This window comes from Pleurodeles waltl, chromosome 3_1, assembly GCF_031143425.1.
Source record: "Pleurodeles waltl isolate 20211129_DDA chromosome 3_1, aPleWal1.hap1.20221129, whole genome shotgun sequence".
In the NCBI taxonomy this organism is placed as follows: Eukaryota; Metazoa; Chordata; class Amphibia; order Caudata; family Salamandridae; genus Pleurodeles; species Pleurodeles waltl.
The window spans coordinates 617,568,136-617,584,765 of record NC_090440.1 but is presented as its reverse complement, the minus strand read 5'-3'; the positions used below and the strand labels follow the sequence as shown (position 1 = coordinate 617,584,765).

Sequence of the window (16,630 nt, the reverse complement as noted above, 5' to 3'; positions counted from 1 at the left end):
AAAATGACATTTGATTTGTTTTCTTAGTGCCTCTTCTGTAATTCTGTGCTGATGAACGCTGCCATTCTGTGCACTCGGTTGAGGAAAACGTGTTGTCCTTCTTCTAGTTTTGTGAAATGTCCCGGTTTTTATGGCTTTGAAATTCTGGTCACCCTATCCCCGGTATACACTATTACTACCTTGCATCCCACATATGATATGTGACAGAGTGACTCCAAGTGGAAACTGACAAACTCTGCTGTTTCATTGACCAAAATCAGATGGGCAGACCTTTTGGCAGAGATCTTGTGGCGCCCTGAGAAACGAAGGTGCTGCCTCTGTAGCTTGGGACAACCTTTCCTGCTATAAGAGGATAGCCACTTACCCCTCATCTTTGATGTCGATATATGGCAACACAAACTGCTCTCCGAGCCTGGTGAGATCCAGATTTCAGGTATCTATTACAAACGGTTGTTATCGCCGTAGAGATTTCTCATTGGGCAATCCACTCCTTTGCGGACATTAATATTACATACCATATCCCTGAGAGGGAGAGATTCCATTATTTACAGAGCAGACATTGGTCCATCCACTCACGAATGAAAGCAGTAACTCAAGACCCCATCACCTATTTTAAGAAATTCCTCCACTGCCTTAACAATGTTTAAACACTTGATATGTGGGATCTACCTACTCTTAGTCTTAACGCTATATATAAGTGTCCCCCCCGATACCAAAAAGGACTTGGAAGTACCGTTAGATGAAAAGCAATGGGGAAAAATGTACATTTGCATGACCAACTTCACAACACACGCACAGAGGAGAGAAACACTTTACAAGATTTGGCAGATGGCATTATACACCAGCAGGACTCCACACCATGGATAAAAAACACCCAAAAGATTGTTGGAGATGCTGCAGTGAAATGGATATAATCTATCCGATGTTGTGGTCCTGCCTTCAACTGGGATCCTTTTGGAAGGAGGTCTTGGGACCATAGGCACCATAGAAAATTATCAAGTATCGATCCTACTGTAGATGCCCCAGGAGGACACCTATACCTTACACTCCCCCAAGGGCAAAAAAGAATCTCACACCTCATTTTGGCAGCTAAACAGACCATATTGAGCCTCTGGTGTACGCAGATCACTCCGAACACTGATGTGTAGCTGCATAGGATCTTGAGACTTCTAGTATACAAGAAAATTGCATATGAGTTACTGAATGTATGTAACAGATACATGTCAGTGTGGAACCCTATCCTGACAAGTCTAAACAGTGACAGTAGAGACCCGACATGCCCTAATAGGCTACTGACGGGCCTTAGGCCTCTTATCCCACAGAAGAGACCTTATAGGTGGCGACCTTTGAGTGTCTCTTGGTTGGAGTTCCCAACCTCTTGTGACTTTATGGGACATGAAGTGGTGTCATGGGCTGGGGGAAGATTTTTGGTTGGTAGGGAGAAGGACATTTTCATTGTAATTTGTTGTGTTATACCTGTGGTTCTTCCAGGGTGGTATGCCCGCCATCTGCTGTATAGGCATAAAACCAAAATAATACAATTGAAACTAGAAAGAAATAGTTTTTGATACAGCTATGTGTGTTCCTGAAAGCTAGGACGATTTTAGTACAGCAAACCTTATGCTGATGCAATTTTTTGGTGGTGGGGGAGGGGTACTTTTTTGCGGTACACCCTTTTTCCTCTCCCCTCCATCAACCCCCCCCAAAAAAAATATATATATTTTGAATATTTTCTTGGTCCCCTTAAGGGATTCCACAAACCCTGTGTACCTTTAGAATCCCCAGAATGTTGGAACAAAAACCACAATTTTGGCATAGATACTTTATGAGGAAAAAAGTTATGAAGGCCTAGTTGCGAACTACCCCAAATTTCCAAAAATAGCTCACCATTCTAGGCAGAAAAGGCCAAGTAGCTAAGGAGTTAAAACACCACGTAATGATTGTGTATTACAGGTGGACATAGTGATTGATATGTGCATTTGAATTGCTGAATTGATTCATGCCTGCTTTCAGCTAATCTAAAGTATACAAAAAAGTTATACATGGAATGGCAGAATTAATCTGAGCCACTATTACTTTCTGATAACTGATTACATATGGCTGGGTCCACACTGAGGTGGCATGGTGTGCAAAATAATGATGGATATGATGCGGCTCTGAGTAATTACCAGTGGCTAAGATTCCATCACTTTTTTGTATATTTTAGTTGAACTATTGTAGGACAGTTTGCAGTCTCAATGCTAACCTAACATATATCAGCTTATACTTACTGTAATTACACACATATCAAACTCTGTAATAAACTGATAAGCTTATTTTTATAATCTCTGTAAATAGGCAACACATTGTCATTAAACAATGTACAATTTGTAAATATAAAGCCATTATTCCGAAAAGTCCCTATATTACTACCAGTAGTAGGGGTATATATATTAGCAGCCTATCCAGTTTATCCTAATGACTGGCCAGGTATTTTTTAAACAATATGTTTCTAGCGTGTCTACATTTGGAATAATGATGAACTGTATTATTTGGGCTGATGGGTTTCAATCTCTATTTCAGTTTCAGAGTCAGCTGTTCCATCACACAGAAGACCTTGACGGAAAAACTGAAATCATCATTAAGGCAAGTGATGACACTTCCCTGATCTCTTTCTGCTTGCCTATACATATCCCCAATACCAAGGCCACTGGAATTATGTAGCATAGTAGGACCAAATTACGTGGCAGGATCGACTAAATTATGCAGCAAGAATAGGCAAATGATGCAACCTATTGCGGCACATTCTGTGATCGCATTACTTTATCATTTAATCATTTTTCCCATTAACACTGTCCAGGCATAAGTTTCACCTCAATAGTGACAGGGTTTACCTCAGGTACATTATTAAGCAAATGAAAGCTGACCAGTCAACCTTTGAATAGGGCCTACTACTGCTCAGCAACACAGGTCGCTGTGATTTCAGTAACTTTTGATCCATTTGAGCTAGACACAATTTTGTTTTAATTTACAGATTATGCAGCAGATGGCAGATTATGTGGCAAATGTGGTAAATCCATAATTATGTAGAAAACACTGCAGCCGTCTCTGGATCCATACCATTTTGTGAGCTAAGGAAACCCACTGAGTTACATAAAACAAATGGCAATGTAGGGGCTTTGCAGAGAGATGGGGTTCGGTTTTAGAGTAAAACCAGATAAGGCTTCTGTCTATTATAATACATTCATATGACACCTTATAGCCCCTTGAGGCACCACAAATAGCATAATGATGAGCTTGCCTCTGCTTTGTGCCAGAAATGCCACATTGAAACCTGCTTTGGGATTTGATCTTGATCTTTATCTACGAAAGAATAAACCCTCCATGAAGTGGATGATGCATATTTTTGCCATTTATGTGATACTTGATGTTTCAACACGGGAGGTAATGTTTTATTTTATTTTTTATGCATTTATTTAATTAATGCTCTGATAACATTGATAATCTACATTACTCCGAGTTTGTCTTCCTCATTGCAGTCCTAGATGTCCTGTATTTGCAAAGAGCCAAACCTCACATTGTAAGTACTGGGATGTGGAAGACAGATGAGGAGGTAATTTATTTTCATTTACCTTGTAGACGCACATTAGCTTCCTAGTGTATGCGTAGGCTTTTCTGCTGTCAGTATTTATTTTTTGCGTATTCCAAGGTTATTTTATCACTGCTTTCCAAATCTTTTGAAATATGTGCTTTTTAGTGTTTAATCAGCTGCCCACACACAAAATCATCAAAAACTCTGTTTTTCCAGTGTTTGAAGAACATGGTGTTTTTTTGCATCGATTGTTATGAAGCACATATTTATTTTAAATGAGAATGTGATGCATGTAGTGTCGTCCCTTTGACAGTGGGTTTAATAGACATATGTCAGATTGTTAAGAGTATGTGCATTGTACTGTAAATCACAGTCATATCTCCTTACCCTCTCTTTCATCTCACTACCACCTGCACTCACTGTCCGGACTCTGGTTTAAAGGACTATTAACAGAATTAAAAAGAAGAGTGCTGTATTCAAACGTTTTAATAAACAAATTCCTGGACACAGTTGGGGGATCTTAAACCCACTCCTTACTAAATATTATGGCATTGCTGGGATGGTCAAATGTTTTAATAGCATAGTACCTTGTAAAACCTTTACAATTGTGAATTACACCAGATTAATTTGTAGCCCTGCATTCTAAGACACCTGAAACTTGATGATTCAAACATTCCTCCACTGCATTTCTGCACTCTTTCCCCAACTACATTAAGGTGGTGCTTCTGGTACGTGGATATTCATAGCTGCCAAGTGTCCCCATGACAAATGCCACACTTTGTCAGTCCTGACCTTTACAATTTTCTGTTGAAATTGTAGGTATGGGTTTAAAAAACCCAACAGTAAAGTGCAGTTGGGTCAGAAACCAGATCAGCTGAAGTTATCATACAACAATGGGACACCTTGCAGCTATGAATTTTGTTGGTGTATGAAAATCCTTGTGTCATGTTTTCACCACTATCCCATGTGCACGATGACAGCACTATTTTCACAGGTACTGTCACTGCACCTTGCATTGAATGTTTAAAGCCTGGGCTGTTTAGAAGATGCCCTGCTATGAATACTGACTTGTTAGAAAAGGAGACTAATGTTTCAAATAGTTTTACCCATTCTTTGTCTGCAGATACATGTGATGGTACATATTGGTTAAATGTCTTATGAACCAGCTACTTCATTACACAGTGGAAGAATTAAACACTGAAAAAAGATCAAATATGATTTTAATGTTCCCAGATTATTTTACAGTGTACAAAATAATTAGATCAGACCTAAAACATGTTTCCAAACCCGGTACCTTCAATCTAAGCACACAAAACTGAAGGAAACAAAAGGAAGAATAACCAATATTTTAGTGACATCCCTAAACAACAAAACTTAAGCAGAATAATATTAAACAATCTTGCTGATACCTTGTATAAGACGGTTACATTGAGTTGGTTCCATCAGAGAGAAATAAAATGGCTAAGTCCCTCCTACTTTCTTTCCTTTGAATGCCATTTTGTTCTGTTGTTATGCAGGTATTTTTTTATGAGGACTGTTCCCCTTTTGGTGGAATTGTAATAGAGGTGTAAACCTACAGAATAGCATATCCATGCTGCATATAATCATGATCTCTATGCCTAAAGAGTCCCTTGACTGCATAAATGATAAACACACCATTGTTATCTGCACTATATATTATCTTATGATGCTCTAACTGCTATGTCTGGGTATTCTCTGTTTTGTGTGTTCTCAAAATAATTACAATACATAGTTTAAAAAAATAACACAAACTTCATGTTAGTACTTTGTCGCTGTTTCTGTATTTCATTGTTTACCTCTTTTAACCCACTGTCTTGTTATTGTCAGGCGAGATGCCTGATTCAAGTATTTGGATTATTTAAAGTCTGCTGTTCACTTTTTTAAACATAGGGTGGGATGTCCCTCTGCCCGAGCGTGAAAGGAACCATTGTTCCTGCACCTGGATATACATGGTAGGAGAATATGAGGCCCGTTTCTACCAGTCCGGTGGTAAAATCGAGCTATGATTAAGGCTACAGGCATTGGGCAGCCCAGCCTACCCAGTAGTTCCTAAAGTCTACAATCGGTCTTGCCTCTTGACACCTTCCCTCTACTGCCCCTATTCCCTCCTTCTTCCATTTACTACCTGAATAAAACAGGTGGTAAATGGGAACAGAAATGCCCCCAGAAACACATATTGGACATGGATTTACACCCAGTAATTTCAGGTCTGCATAACCATACCCTATTCTGGGAGCAGAAACTCGTAATTGCATAGTGCAAAGATGCAATTACAGCATGTAATCAGTGATTCTAGACCTGGTAATTTCAGCAACCTTATACCATTCAACGTGTAATCAGGGCCCAAACCTGCAGATTACGTTCTTTATGGGTGTCTGCTAAATGGTATTCCATAACATGATCACATTTCTTCTCTTATTTGTGACAATTTGCCTCTTGTGACCCTGATGCCGTTTGAATCCGTGCTGTTTGCTCATTTTTTCAGTACTCTTAGATGCAGTAAATTTGGGCGACACAAGTTTTCAAGTTATCCTTTCGCTACCACAGACATAGCAGTGATAAATACGTTTTTTTATTGAGTAGTTGCAAAATTATAGACAGGAAGGCAGAAACTAACCTTATATGACATTGTCATAAGATTCTTCATAGGCATCGACATGAATAGGTATATAATTGTCATTATATTTGATGTGAATAATGTTAAATGTTAAAAGGGATTTGGAGCCCCGCAGTTACTTTGGCACTCCCTCCTGCCCTCTTACTCAATCATCAAATGCATTTGACCATGCCGTTCTCTGTAGTGCTCAAGGTACAAGTCCTTCACGTCCTCCTATCTGTATTGCCTCTCTGCATTGTCATCCACTTCTCAGTCCAATATAGACATGTCTTAATTGGCCCTAGTAAGCAAGGAACCTATAGGAGTCCCTGAATGTCCCTATACTATGATGTGAATGGAAGGTGCTACATATACATATATATCTGCTGCATCATTACAATACACCAGCAGTTGTATCCATCTAGCCACCATAGGTATTGGGCTTCAGCCCCAAGACATGAATGCTGAGCAATACCACAGAAAAATATACTGTATTCTGAATTATAAAAAGTTGTTTAACAGGCTGGTACGATTAGCTCCTTGAATTGAGAAAGTGTGAGGAAGGTACCTCCTGGAAACAGCTCTCCAATGTTCAGCAAAATCTACTTCACAAGCAGCACCCCTGCGTGCCAGTAGGTGGAGTCATCCACTCCAGAATTGACATGGTCGGTGTCTACCCAGTTCGCTGATGTCACTTCTTTTCTATCCTCACCAGTCAGCGCAGATCTGTAGAAGAACTACCCCCAGTCTTTTTTAACTGACCTTTTCTCTACATTTTGTCAAGAGTTTTTCAATACTTTTTCACCTGGTGCTTCAAGAATGTTTGCTAGGAAGGTTGGTTTCAAGTCCTGTTCCTGTTGTCACTGACAGATGTCAGTGACAGTTCCACATTTGGTGTGCCTCTGGTGTGTGGAGCACGACTACTACCAAGACCTGCGTTGATTACCCTGCTATGCACCCCAAGGCCTTGAGGGAGCATTCCTGCAATCTCCTCACTCCTCAACATGAGACCTCACGACGCTCATGATTTTGGTAGAGAGGAAAGTCCTGAAATCAGTCGTGGAGTCACTCCAAGCGCTCGTTGGTTGGGTTGTATGAAACAATTGGGTAAATCCTACTGGCTCAAGAAGAGCAAGAAATTGACAAGATCTTTGACTTTGCCACGTTTGTCAAAGTCAACCGGTGAGACAAGGGAGCATCAGCACTCAAGGCCTAACTCTGTGGTGGAGCCTTGGGTGTCGCCACGCCTCCCAGAGTTTCAGGGTGCCAAGGCGACCCCCACCCAGCTACCCAAATGTTATGAGACCATGCACCTTATACTTGGGCAGATTTTCCCAGCTGGAGTGCCTTTGGGCCCCATGGGCTCAAAAGGGACTCCTACTGGTATTCTGCTGGATGGTTCACCCCCAGCGCCATTCGTACCCCTTGGTACAGTGGTGAAGCCGGAGCAGCACCACTCGAGCCACCTCATCCTTCCCCGGTGCATGCTCCAGTGCCCTCCCTATTGCAACATCATCATAATCCTCACCAACTCCATCACAGAACCGGATGGACATTGTCCAATGCCAGCTCTGGTGTCAACCGGGCTAGACTTTCCATGACAGAGCCAGTGCCTTATTCATGTGATAGACCTGGATTGGGAGATGAAAATGAGGGGTCTGCTGACCCTTATGGATACCAGTTAGAAGAGAAAGAAAACAAATGATATGAGGATTTGGCAGATGGCAGTGGACTGGTCACCTCCCCAGGCACTGGCCTAGTCTCTCCACCCACTGTTTCTACAGAGGAAGGTGTCTCTTTGGTAATGGTGGTGCGATGGAGGGCTGAGGTCTTGGACCTTAATTTGCCCTCAGTAGTAGTCAAGATGAACGTTTTGACATAAGTGCTTCAACCAGGAGTTGCCCCCACAGAAACCATTAGTTTCATTTAATGAAGTCCTTATGGTTGTCCTATTTGGGGCCTGATCCAAGCCCTGCACAGGGGCTCCAGTGCATAGCACAGTTACGCACTGCCAGCGCCCCACCCCACGAGACCTCAGTTTCCTCACCCAGCACCCTACCTAGGAAAGCTTGGTGGTCCAGGCCCTCACTTCCAAAGTTAACCCCGGTACATCCCCTTCCACTCCATCAGACAGGGAATCCAGATACCTACGGGAAGAGAATATTCCCTTCCGCCAGTCTGGCACTGTGGTCGGTGAACACAGCGTGCCTCCTGGGCCAATACTCTCATACCATTTGGGACTCGGTTGAGCACGTGCTGCCCATGGTCTCCATGGAGGCTTGGGCCATAATCTCTTAAACAATTGCTGATGGGTGGGGCGCAGTCAAGTTAATCATAGGATGTCTGTGACAGACCCACATTTGTTGTGCCTCTGGTGTGTTGAGTGAGACCATAACGCAAAGACCTGCAGTGCTTACTATGCCATGCACCCAAAGGCCTTGAGAGAGCTGTCCCTCAACCTGCTCGGCGTGCGACGCAGCGGTGCTCATGAACTTGGTCGAGAGGAAGGTCCCGGGCTCGGCTGTGGAGCCACTCCAAGTGCTCATCGTCACATTCAAGGTCATCGGAAAAATCAGGTAACTCCCACTGACCCACTGGGCAGATCGATTTCATCCTCAGTGGCCCTTCAGCACCACAATTGGCTGACAACCACTGGCTTTTTGGGGAATGTCCGGCCTCGCTCATGGACATACCCTTCGATGGCTCTCTGTTATTTGGTGCAAAGTCAGACTCTGTGCTCGAGCTCTTTAGAGACAGCAGAGCTACGGCCATCTCCTTTGGTCTTTTCATGGCTCCATGCCATCCCCAGTCCACCTTCTGCCCATTTTGTGCTTCTGTGTACGCCCAAACACCCGGGCCAGCAATCCGCACAATTGTTTCAAGGACGTGGTTCCCACAGACGTGAGTTAGGCATCCAGAGGCTGAGCAGTCCACTACTCACCTGGCAGCCTCCAAACCTCCTTTAGTATGCCCTCCGACCATCATTGGCATTCAGTGCGTGGCAGGATATGCCATCAGCTGCACCACTGGAGGCAATAACATCCGACTGTTGAATTTTGCAGCTTGTCCAAAGGGGCTACTCCCTCTCCTATGTGACCACCTCCGCTCATTCCACCTATTTACGGCAAGCTGACAAAGGACCACCTGTTTTTGCTTCATCATGTGGTACTGCTTGACTTGCAGGATGCTTATTTTCACATCCCTGTCCTGTCTGCCCACAAGGGCTACCTGCGGTTCATAGTCAGCCAAGAGTACTTTGAATTTGCCGTTCTCCCCTTTGGCTTTACCACTGCCCCTCTGGTGTTCACAAAAGTGATGGCGGTGGTTCGGACTCATCTATGGAGGTCAGGAAATCCAGCCTCTACCTTCTCAACGATTGGCTGTTAAAGGCGGGCTTCGCCCTAGGCAGTCGTCCCCCACCTCCAGACTACTATCTTCTTCATTTGCTGGGGTTCACTGTCAACATGCCAAAGTCACACCTGACTCCCTCCGAGACTCTCCTTTTCATCAGGGCCATTCTGGATGAGGTGTAGTTTAGGGTCTGTCCTTCCGAACTGTAAGTCCAGGATATTCAGGCTATGATGCCGATGTTTCAGACTCTATTCAGGAATTCGGTAAGACTGACTCTGAGGCTGTTGGGCCTCATGGCCTCCTGCATCCTTCTTGTGGCACATGCCCACTGATAAATGAGGGCTGCACAGTGGGACCTGAAGTTCCAGTGGACACAGCATCAGGGGAATCTCTCCGACATGGTCCATATCTCAAAAGGAACTGCAAAGACTTGCAGTGGTGGCTAACAAAACACAATTGGGTCAGTGGGAGACTTCTCTCCCTTCCTCACCCGAGGACACATGCATCACTTCTCGGTCAGGGCAGTCATCTGGGAGAGGTGGAGATCAGAGGGAATCTGGACTCAACATCAACCTCCTGAAGTGCCAAGCGATCCGACTTGCATTGAAGGTCTTCCTTCAGTCAGATGAAGGCTGATTCAGGCATCACAGACAACACCACTGCCATGTGGTACTGCAACAAACAGGGTGGGGTGGAGTCATAGATTCTTTGTCCAGAGGCTCTGCACCTCTGGACATGGCTGGAATATCACAGCATGTCCATGGTGGCTCAGTACCTAGTGGGCTCTCTGAATGTCAAGGCAGACAAACTCAGTTGGCGCAGATACCTAGCGGATCACAAATTGTGTCTCCATTTGGAGGTGGCGCAAGGTCTCTTCCAAGAATGGGGATAGTCTTGGTTGGATCTGTTCACCTCTGTTGAGAACATGCAGTGTCAGCAGTTTTGTACATTGCAGTTTCCAAGGCAGATCTCGGAGATGCTTTTTGTCTTGAGTAGAGCTCAGGCATTGTGTACGCCTTTTCGCCAATACAACTCCTACCCATAGTTCTCAAGAAGATCAGGAATAACAGGGCCCAAGTCATTCTTGCTGCTCCGGATTTGGCATGGAAGGTGGCATCCTGAGCTTTTTAGCATAGGTCCTACAGTCAGGCTGTCTCTTCGGGAGGATCTTCTGTTGCAGCAACAGGGCAGGGTTCTGCACCCAAACCTGACAACTCTTCGCCTTCATGCATGAAGAACTAGCAACAACAGTTGACAGTTTTTGACCTTCCGCCTGAAGTCTGCAATGTTGTCTTAACAGCCAGGCATCCATCCACCAAGACGGTATATGCCTGCAGTTGGAACAAGTTTGTATCATGTTGTACAGATGAGCAAGTTGACCCCCTAACTGCACCCCTTTTCCAGGTTCTTCTGTTTATTCTTACTCTAGACCAGCAGGACTCTGCGTTGGGCACCTTAAAAGGCAATCAATCTTTCTGTCATCTCTGCATTTCTGCGGTTACCAGATCCGCCACCCCTGTTTAATTCTCCTATTGTACATAGGTTTCTGAACGGTCTCCAAGTCATGTTCTCACCCTTCACCCTTCATTATGTCTCAGTGGGACCTTAATTTAGTCCTAACCTTTCTCATGTGAGCTCCTTTCGAGCCACCACAGTATGCCCTATCCAGCTTCTCACTATAGAAACTGCCTTTCTAGTTGCAGTCACATCTGCCTGTAGGGTTAGTGCACTACAGGCTTTGTCTTGTCAGCCTACATACCTTACCATCTACCCACACAAGCTAGTCCGTCGGACTAGGGCATCCTTCCTACCGAAGGTGGTCATCCCCTTTCATGTCGGTAAGTTCTTCACTCTCCCTACTTTATTTCTCTTTTTACCTTGACTACACAAAAGAGTACCGGGTGGACGATCAACTCTTTGTGGGGTATGTCAGAGCCAAAAAAGGAAAGGCAGTGAGAAACTGATCATCGCATGATGAATAGAGCCCTGCATCAAAATCTGTTACACATTGGCCAAAGAGCAACCTCCTGAAGGTTTTGAAGCTCACTCTACCAGAGCCAAGGCTGCGATCACTGCGTTAGCTTGTGCATTACCCATGTTGGTATCTGTCAGGCAGCAATGTGGGCTTTCCTGCACATGTTTACAAAGCACTACTGCCTTGACTGTCAATTCTGTATAAATGGACATTTTGCCTTTTCAGGCCAACAGGACTTTCTAGTATAACCCGTGTCGCAGTCCAACCTCAGGGGGTTAGGACTTGGGTATCTATCCTTAGGTAAGGAATATTCGACTAGAAATCTCTATCAGATGACTAAGTTACTTACCTTCATTAATGGCTTATTTGTTTGGACTATCTAGCATCACATTCCTTACTGACCCATCCATCCTCCTTACATTGCAAACAAATTAAGAGTGAAGGACTTGGTCCTTTATAAGGACCCTAGTTTCACCCACCAGTGATCAGTGTTCTTTGTGACTCTGCGCTACTGGTGTGGAAAGTCACGAACAAATACTGACATCAGTGCACTGGGGTGGTGCCTATATAGGCACTGCGCATCTCACTGCCAGCCTGGATCAAGCTGACCATGCAATGCAGATTCAAACACCACCACTTACCGGGGCACAAGAGTACTGCTCCCAAAAAATTCTGGATCTAGTCTGGCACCTGGGGATAAATCTGAGGTTAGGAATCTGCAGCTTCATACCAGATAGGGCAAGTAAATTGTTCTACACTGCTTACCGCTGTCTGTGCCCTTGCAGGGAGAAGCCTCTTTCATTTCTACAAAAGTATGAAATGCGGGGAGGGGTCTGGAGGGGACCAATAAAAGTGCACCTGTGCTACCCGAAAGAAATGTTCCCTTTCAAGGACTGCCAACCCACTTTAGTCATTAGGCAAGGTCATTATATTGCGAATCAATCTGATCAGCAATATGTGCAGTTTTTTAGAGCATGTAATTGTCAAAGGAATTAGAATGTTTACAAACTAGTAATGTTGGGGGGACAGCCATAGTAATAAGGTCAGAGCTATTCATTTCATAATGGTGTGCTGTATTCTAATGATCAAAGGGCCATGATTGTCTTGGATTATCACTCCCACAGCTTGGTGGACTTTAATCCCTGAATATTGCACAGAACCTTCACTCCACTGCAGGGGATAGTCAAGAGCTGTTGTGGCTTTGGTCCGAGGAAGTATCTCAGACTTGCGCCACTTAATCTGCAGCTGATAGCGTCCCAAATCTTAACATTTCTGCAACGTTAGGGGTCATAGTCCAGTTCAGTTTCCTAATTTATGAAATGATATCATCTGCATGGAGAGATACCAGAGGTCTCCCCATTTACATTCCTATGTGCAAGCGGTTCTCTTAGAGAGCTCAGAGCAAGGATTCCAAGGCTTACATAAAGTACAGAGGAGGCACCAATCAATGTACTGCTGTTCGTTCTCACTCAGGTCACAGTGTCGGGATACAGAAGCAAGATCTATCCTATTAGTTTCTCGCCCTTTTAAGTGCTGCAAACAGGAAGGGCCATTCTAACAAAATAAAAGCTTTCACCGCACTTAGTAGCACCACTACCACAGCCAGGGTTGGGGTAATTTGATGAAGGGCAAAAAAATTTCAGAGGTTGTTTGTTGTAGGTCAACAAGGTATTTATTCAGATTGCTCTTGGAGAATCAAACCCCTCCTTTTGCGGGGGAGTCTTAAATCTTAAATTTTTGCCAGTAGATTTGTGTCCATATGAATTAATGAGTGGTCTTCCTTCGAGTGGAGTGGCCATTACCCGGTTTATGTAGCGTGATTCTTACTACCTCGCTCTTTCGTGTGTCTCAAGTAAGCATCATGTCCTCTTATTCTGTAGAGAATTTAGTTGTTAATCATCACTGCCTGCTGCTTTGCTCTCTCATGGCTTAATGGCTACTTTGATCTCAGAGAGGGAGATTGAATGAATCAGATACCCATGTAGATGCTTTTCTAGTCATCGTAGGCCAATCCTTTCTAGAGAGGCACCAGTATTGTTTATGTCAGTCAGTGGTATAAAGCTTTGTATTATAGCATCCTAAGGTAGATGATGATATGTCCAATGCATTCCTGCAAATCTGTCCCGCCTCATCTTCTATCTCAGTTTCCTCACCCATACCCCACTGTGGTCACACCAGTCTAGCTAGAGTTCTTCCCAGCACGCCACAATCCCATACTTTCTGACAGCTATGTATTTTATTCAAGTATATTCTCTAAGTGTTCCTTCCCGAAATTCCAAGAGTCTTGTGCTATCTTTCGTACATCTGTTGCCAGTGTTTTTCGGCATACTACTTATGCTCAATCTTCCATCGCAACTTTTTTTAATAGATCCATAGTGGCTGGTAGATGCTTAATGACACTGGTAGGCATAGCTATGCTGAAAGAAAAAGAAAAAAAAGATCATTATATATATATATATATATATATATATATATATATATATATATATGTTTGATGGCATGTGTAGCTGCAGATACACATGCTATGCACAGGTCCTGCCATCTATTGTTGGGCTCGGAGTATTACAAGTTGTTTTTCTTCAAAGAAGTCTTTTCGAGTCACAGGACCGAGTGACTCCTCCTTTTCGGCTCCATTGTGCATGGGCATCGACTTCAACTTAGATTGTTTTCTTTCTGCCATCGGGTTCGGACGTGTTTCTTTTCACTCCGGTTGTTCGAGTCGGAAAAGTACTACAAACTCTCTCAATTCATCGGTATTGTTTTCGATTGCATACCATGTATTATCTACACTTCGGTACTGGCGGATACAAATCTCTACTTGCCCTTCGGGGCACACGCGCCCAACTCGGGCCTGGTCGGCCCGACCAAAAGTCTTGTCGAAGCCTCATGGACCGGACCCCGTTTAGATTCTGCCCTCGGTGCCACACCAAGTTCCTTACACGGACCAACATCTAGTCTGTAACCTGTGTCTATTTCCAGACCACCGAGAGGATACTTGCGAGGCGTGCAGATCCTTCCACTCGAAAAAGACTCTACGATACCGAAGAGCGCGAAGGTAAGAAATGGCATTGAGAAGCACTGAACGCCTCAACGCATTTGATTAGAGGAGGAGATGATCCACACTGCAGTCTCTGTTCGGGGTCCTACTCCGAGCATAAGTCCGACAATGACAGACCAATAACGGTGGGACAGCCTGTGAGTACGCCTGCCCTAACCACTCCAAGCCCAAACAGAAGGCCATGGCTCCACCTGTAAAAAAAACTACCGGTGACCAAGCAACATCTTCGGCACCCCGAAAGGCCACACCACCGAAATGCTCAAGCACCGACCCATCGAGTCAAAGCTCCTAAAATCCCTCTCGGAGCCGAGGCCAATGTCTACTCCAGGCCTTTCGATCCCGAGGAAACCTGCTTCGGAGCCAAAAAAACACACATATACAGAGGAGCATGGACTTTCCAAGCAATTGAAAGAAAGCCATAGATTTGCAGGAACAACTTATGTAAATGGAGGAATTTGACAAAAAACAGGCCAGAATCCAAATTCATAAAGACACTGGCAAGATCCTCACTGCACCTCCTCTAAAAAACAAAGAGGAAGCTGGCCTTTCAAGGACATTTAGACACTGACCAGCCACTGACTAAAGTGCCAAAACCAAGACAAAAATCTCCACCTCCTCAGTTCTCACCTCACCAGTCTCCTCCTCATTCTCCTCAACTAACTGTCTCTCCACCTATTACCCCCACTGCACAGTCTCCAATGCACTCTGCACAGTCACACCAGGATGAGACCGACCCATGGGACCTTTATGATGATCCCATTTCTGACAGTAGTCCAGAGTGCAATCCGTCAAAGTCATCACCCCCAGAGGATAGCACCTCATACACTCAGGTTCTAGCTAGGGCAGCGTCATACCATAACGTAGCCATGCACACAGAACCTCTTTAGGAGGATTTTTTATTTAATACGTTGTCCTCAACTCACGCCACCTACCAGAGTCTACCCATGCTTCCTAGCATGTTAAAACATGCTCATCAAACCTTTCAGGAACCAGTTAAGGCAAGAGCAATCACTCCCATGGTAGAAAAGAAATATAAGCCACCTTCTTCGGGCCCAGCTTTTATTACCCAACAGCTACCCCCAGATTCCGTAGTGGTCAGCGCAGCAAGGAAGAGGGCTAACTCTCAGTCGTCTGGGGACACAAGACCAATACTAGATCTCAGAACTCTCAATCTTTACATCCTATCAGAGCACTTTCACATGGTAACATTACAGGATGTAGTCCCATTGTTACAACAACAAGATTTTATGACAATACTGGATCTAAAAGCTGCGTATTTTCACATACCCATCCATCCAGCGCACAGAAAATATCTCAGGTTTGTAATACAAGAAAAACATTACCAGTTCAAAGTGTTACCTTTCGGGATAACCACAGCTCCCAGGGTATTTACAAAATGCCTTGCCGTAGTTGCAGCTTACATAAGAAGACAACATATCCATGTCTTTCCATATCTCGACGACTGGCTAATAAAAGCCAACAGTCAAACACAGTGCCAATACCATACACTTTATGCAATTAACACCCTACACACACTAGGGTTCTCAATAAACTACCAAAAATCTCACTTGCAACCAGCGCAGGTTCAACAGTGTTTAGGAGCCACATTAAACACCCAAACAGCACTTGCAAGCCCAGGTCCACAAAGAGTAAATCATTCCAAAACATATTACCACAAATCCAGCCAAACCAACAGTACACAGTCAATATTGTCAAGAAACTGCTGGGCATGATGGCATCATGCATCGCCATTGTCCCCAATGTAAGACTAAACATGCAGCCCTTACAACAGTGCCTTGCAAGACAATGGTCACAGGCACATGGTCAACTTCAAGATCTAGTGTTGATAGACCGCCAAACACACATCTCGCTTCAGCAGTGGAATTCTACAAATTTAAATAAAGGGCGGCCATTTTAGGACCCTGTGCCTCAAGCCATTCTTTCAACAGATGCATCAACGATTGGATGGGGAGCACACCTCAACAATCACAGCATTCAGCGACAATGGGACAACAAACACAAACAACTTCCCATAAATCACTTAGAATTGCTAGCTGT

General features: G+C 44.1%; 1 protein-coding gene across 3 annotated transcripts in view; it reads left to right on the top strand.

Annotated features, from left to right (window-relative positions):
• DEAF1 (DEAF1 transcription factor) overlaps positions 1-16,630 on the top strand; it is a 360,680-nt gene that overhangs the window by 284,523 nt on the left and 59,527 nt on the right. For all 3 annotated transcript variants that reach the window (XR_011201388.1, XM_069223092.1, XM_069223091.1), the window contains one exon: positions 2,563-2,625. Coding sequence is in view for 2 of the 3 variants with exons in the window: in XM_069223092.1 (XP_069079193.1) it covers positions 2,563-2,625 (63 nt within the window). In the remaining variant the exon portion in view is untranslated. The remainder of the gene's footprint in view (positions 1-2,562; positions 2,626-16,630) is intronic.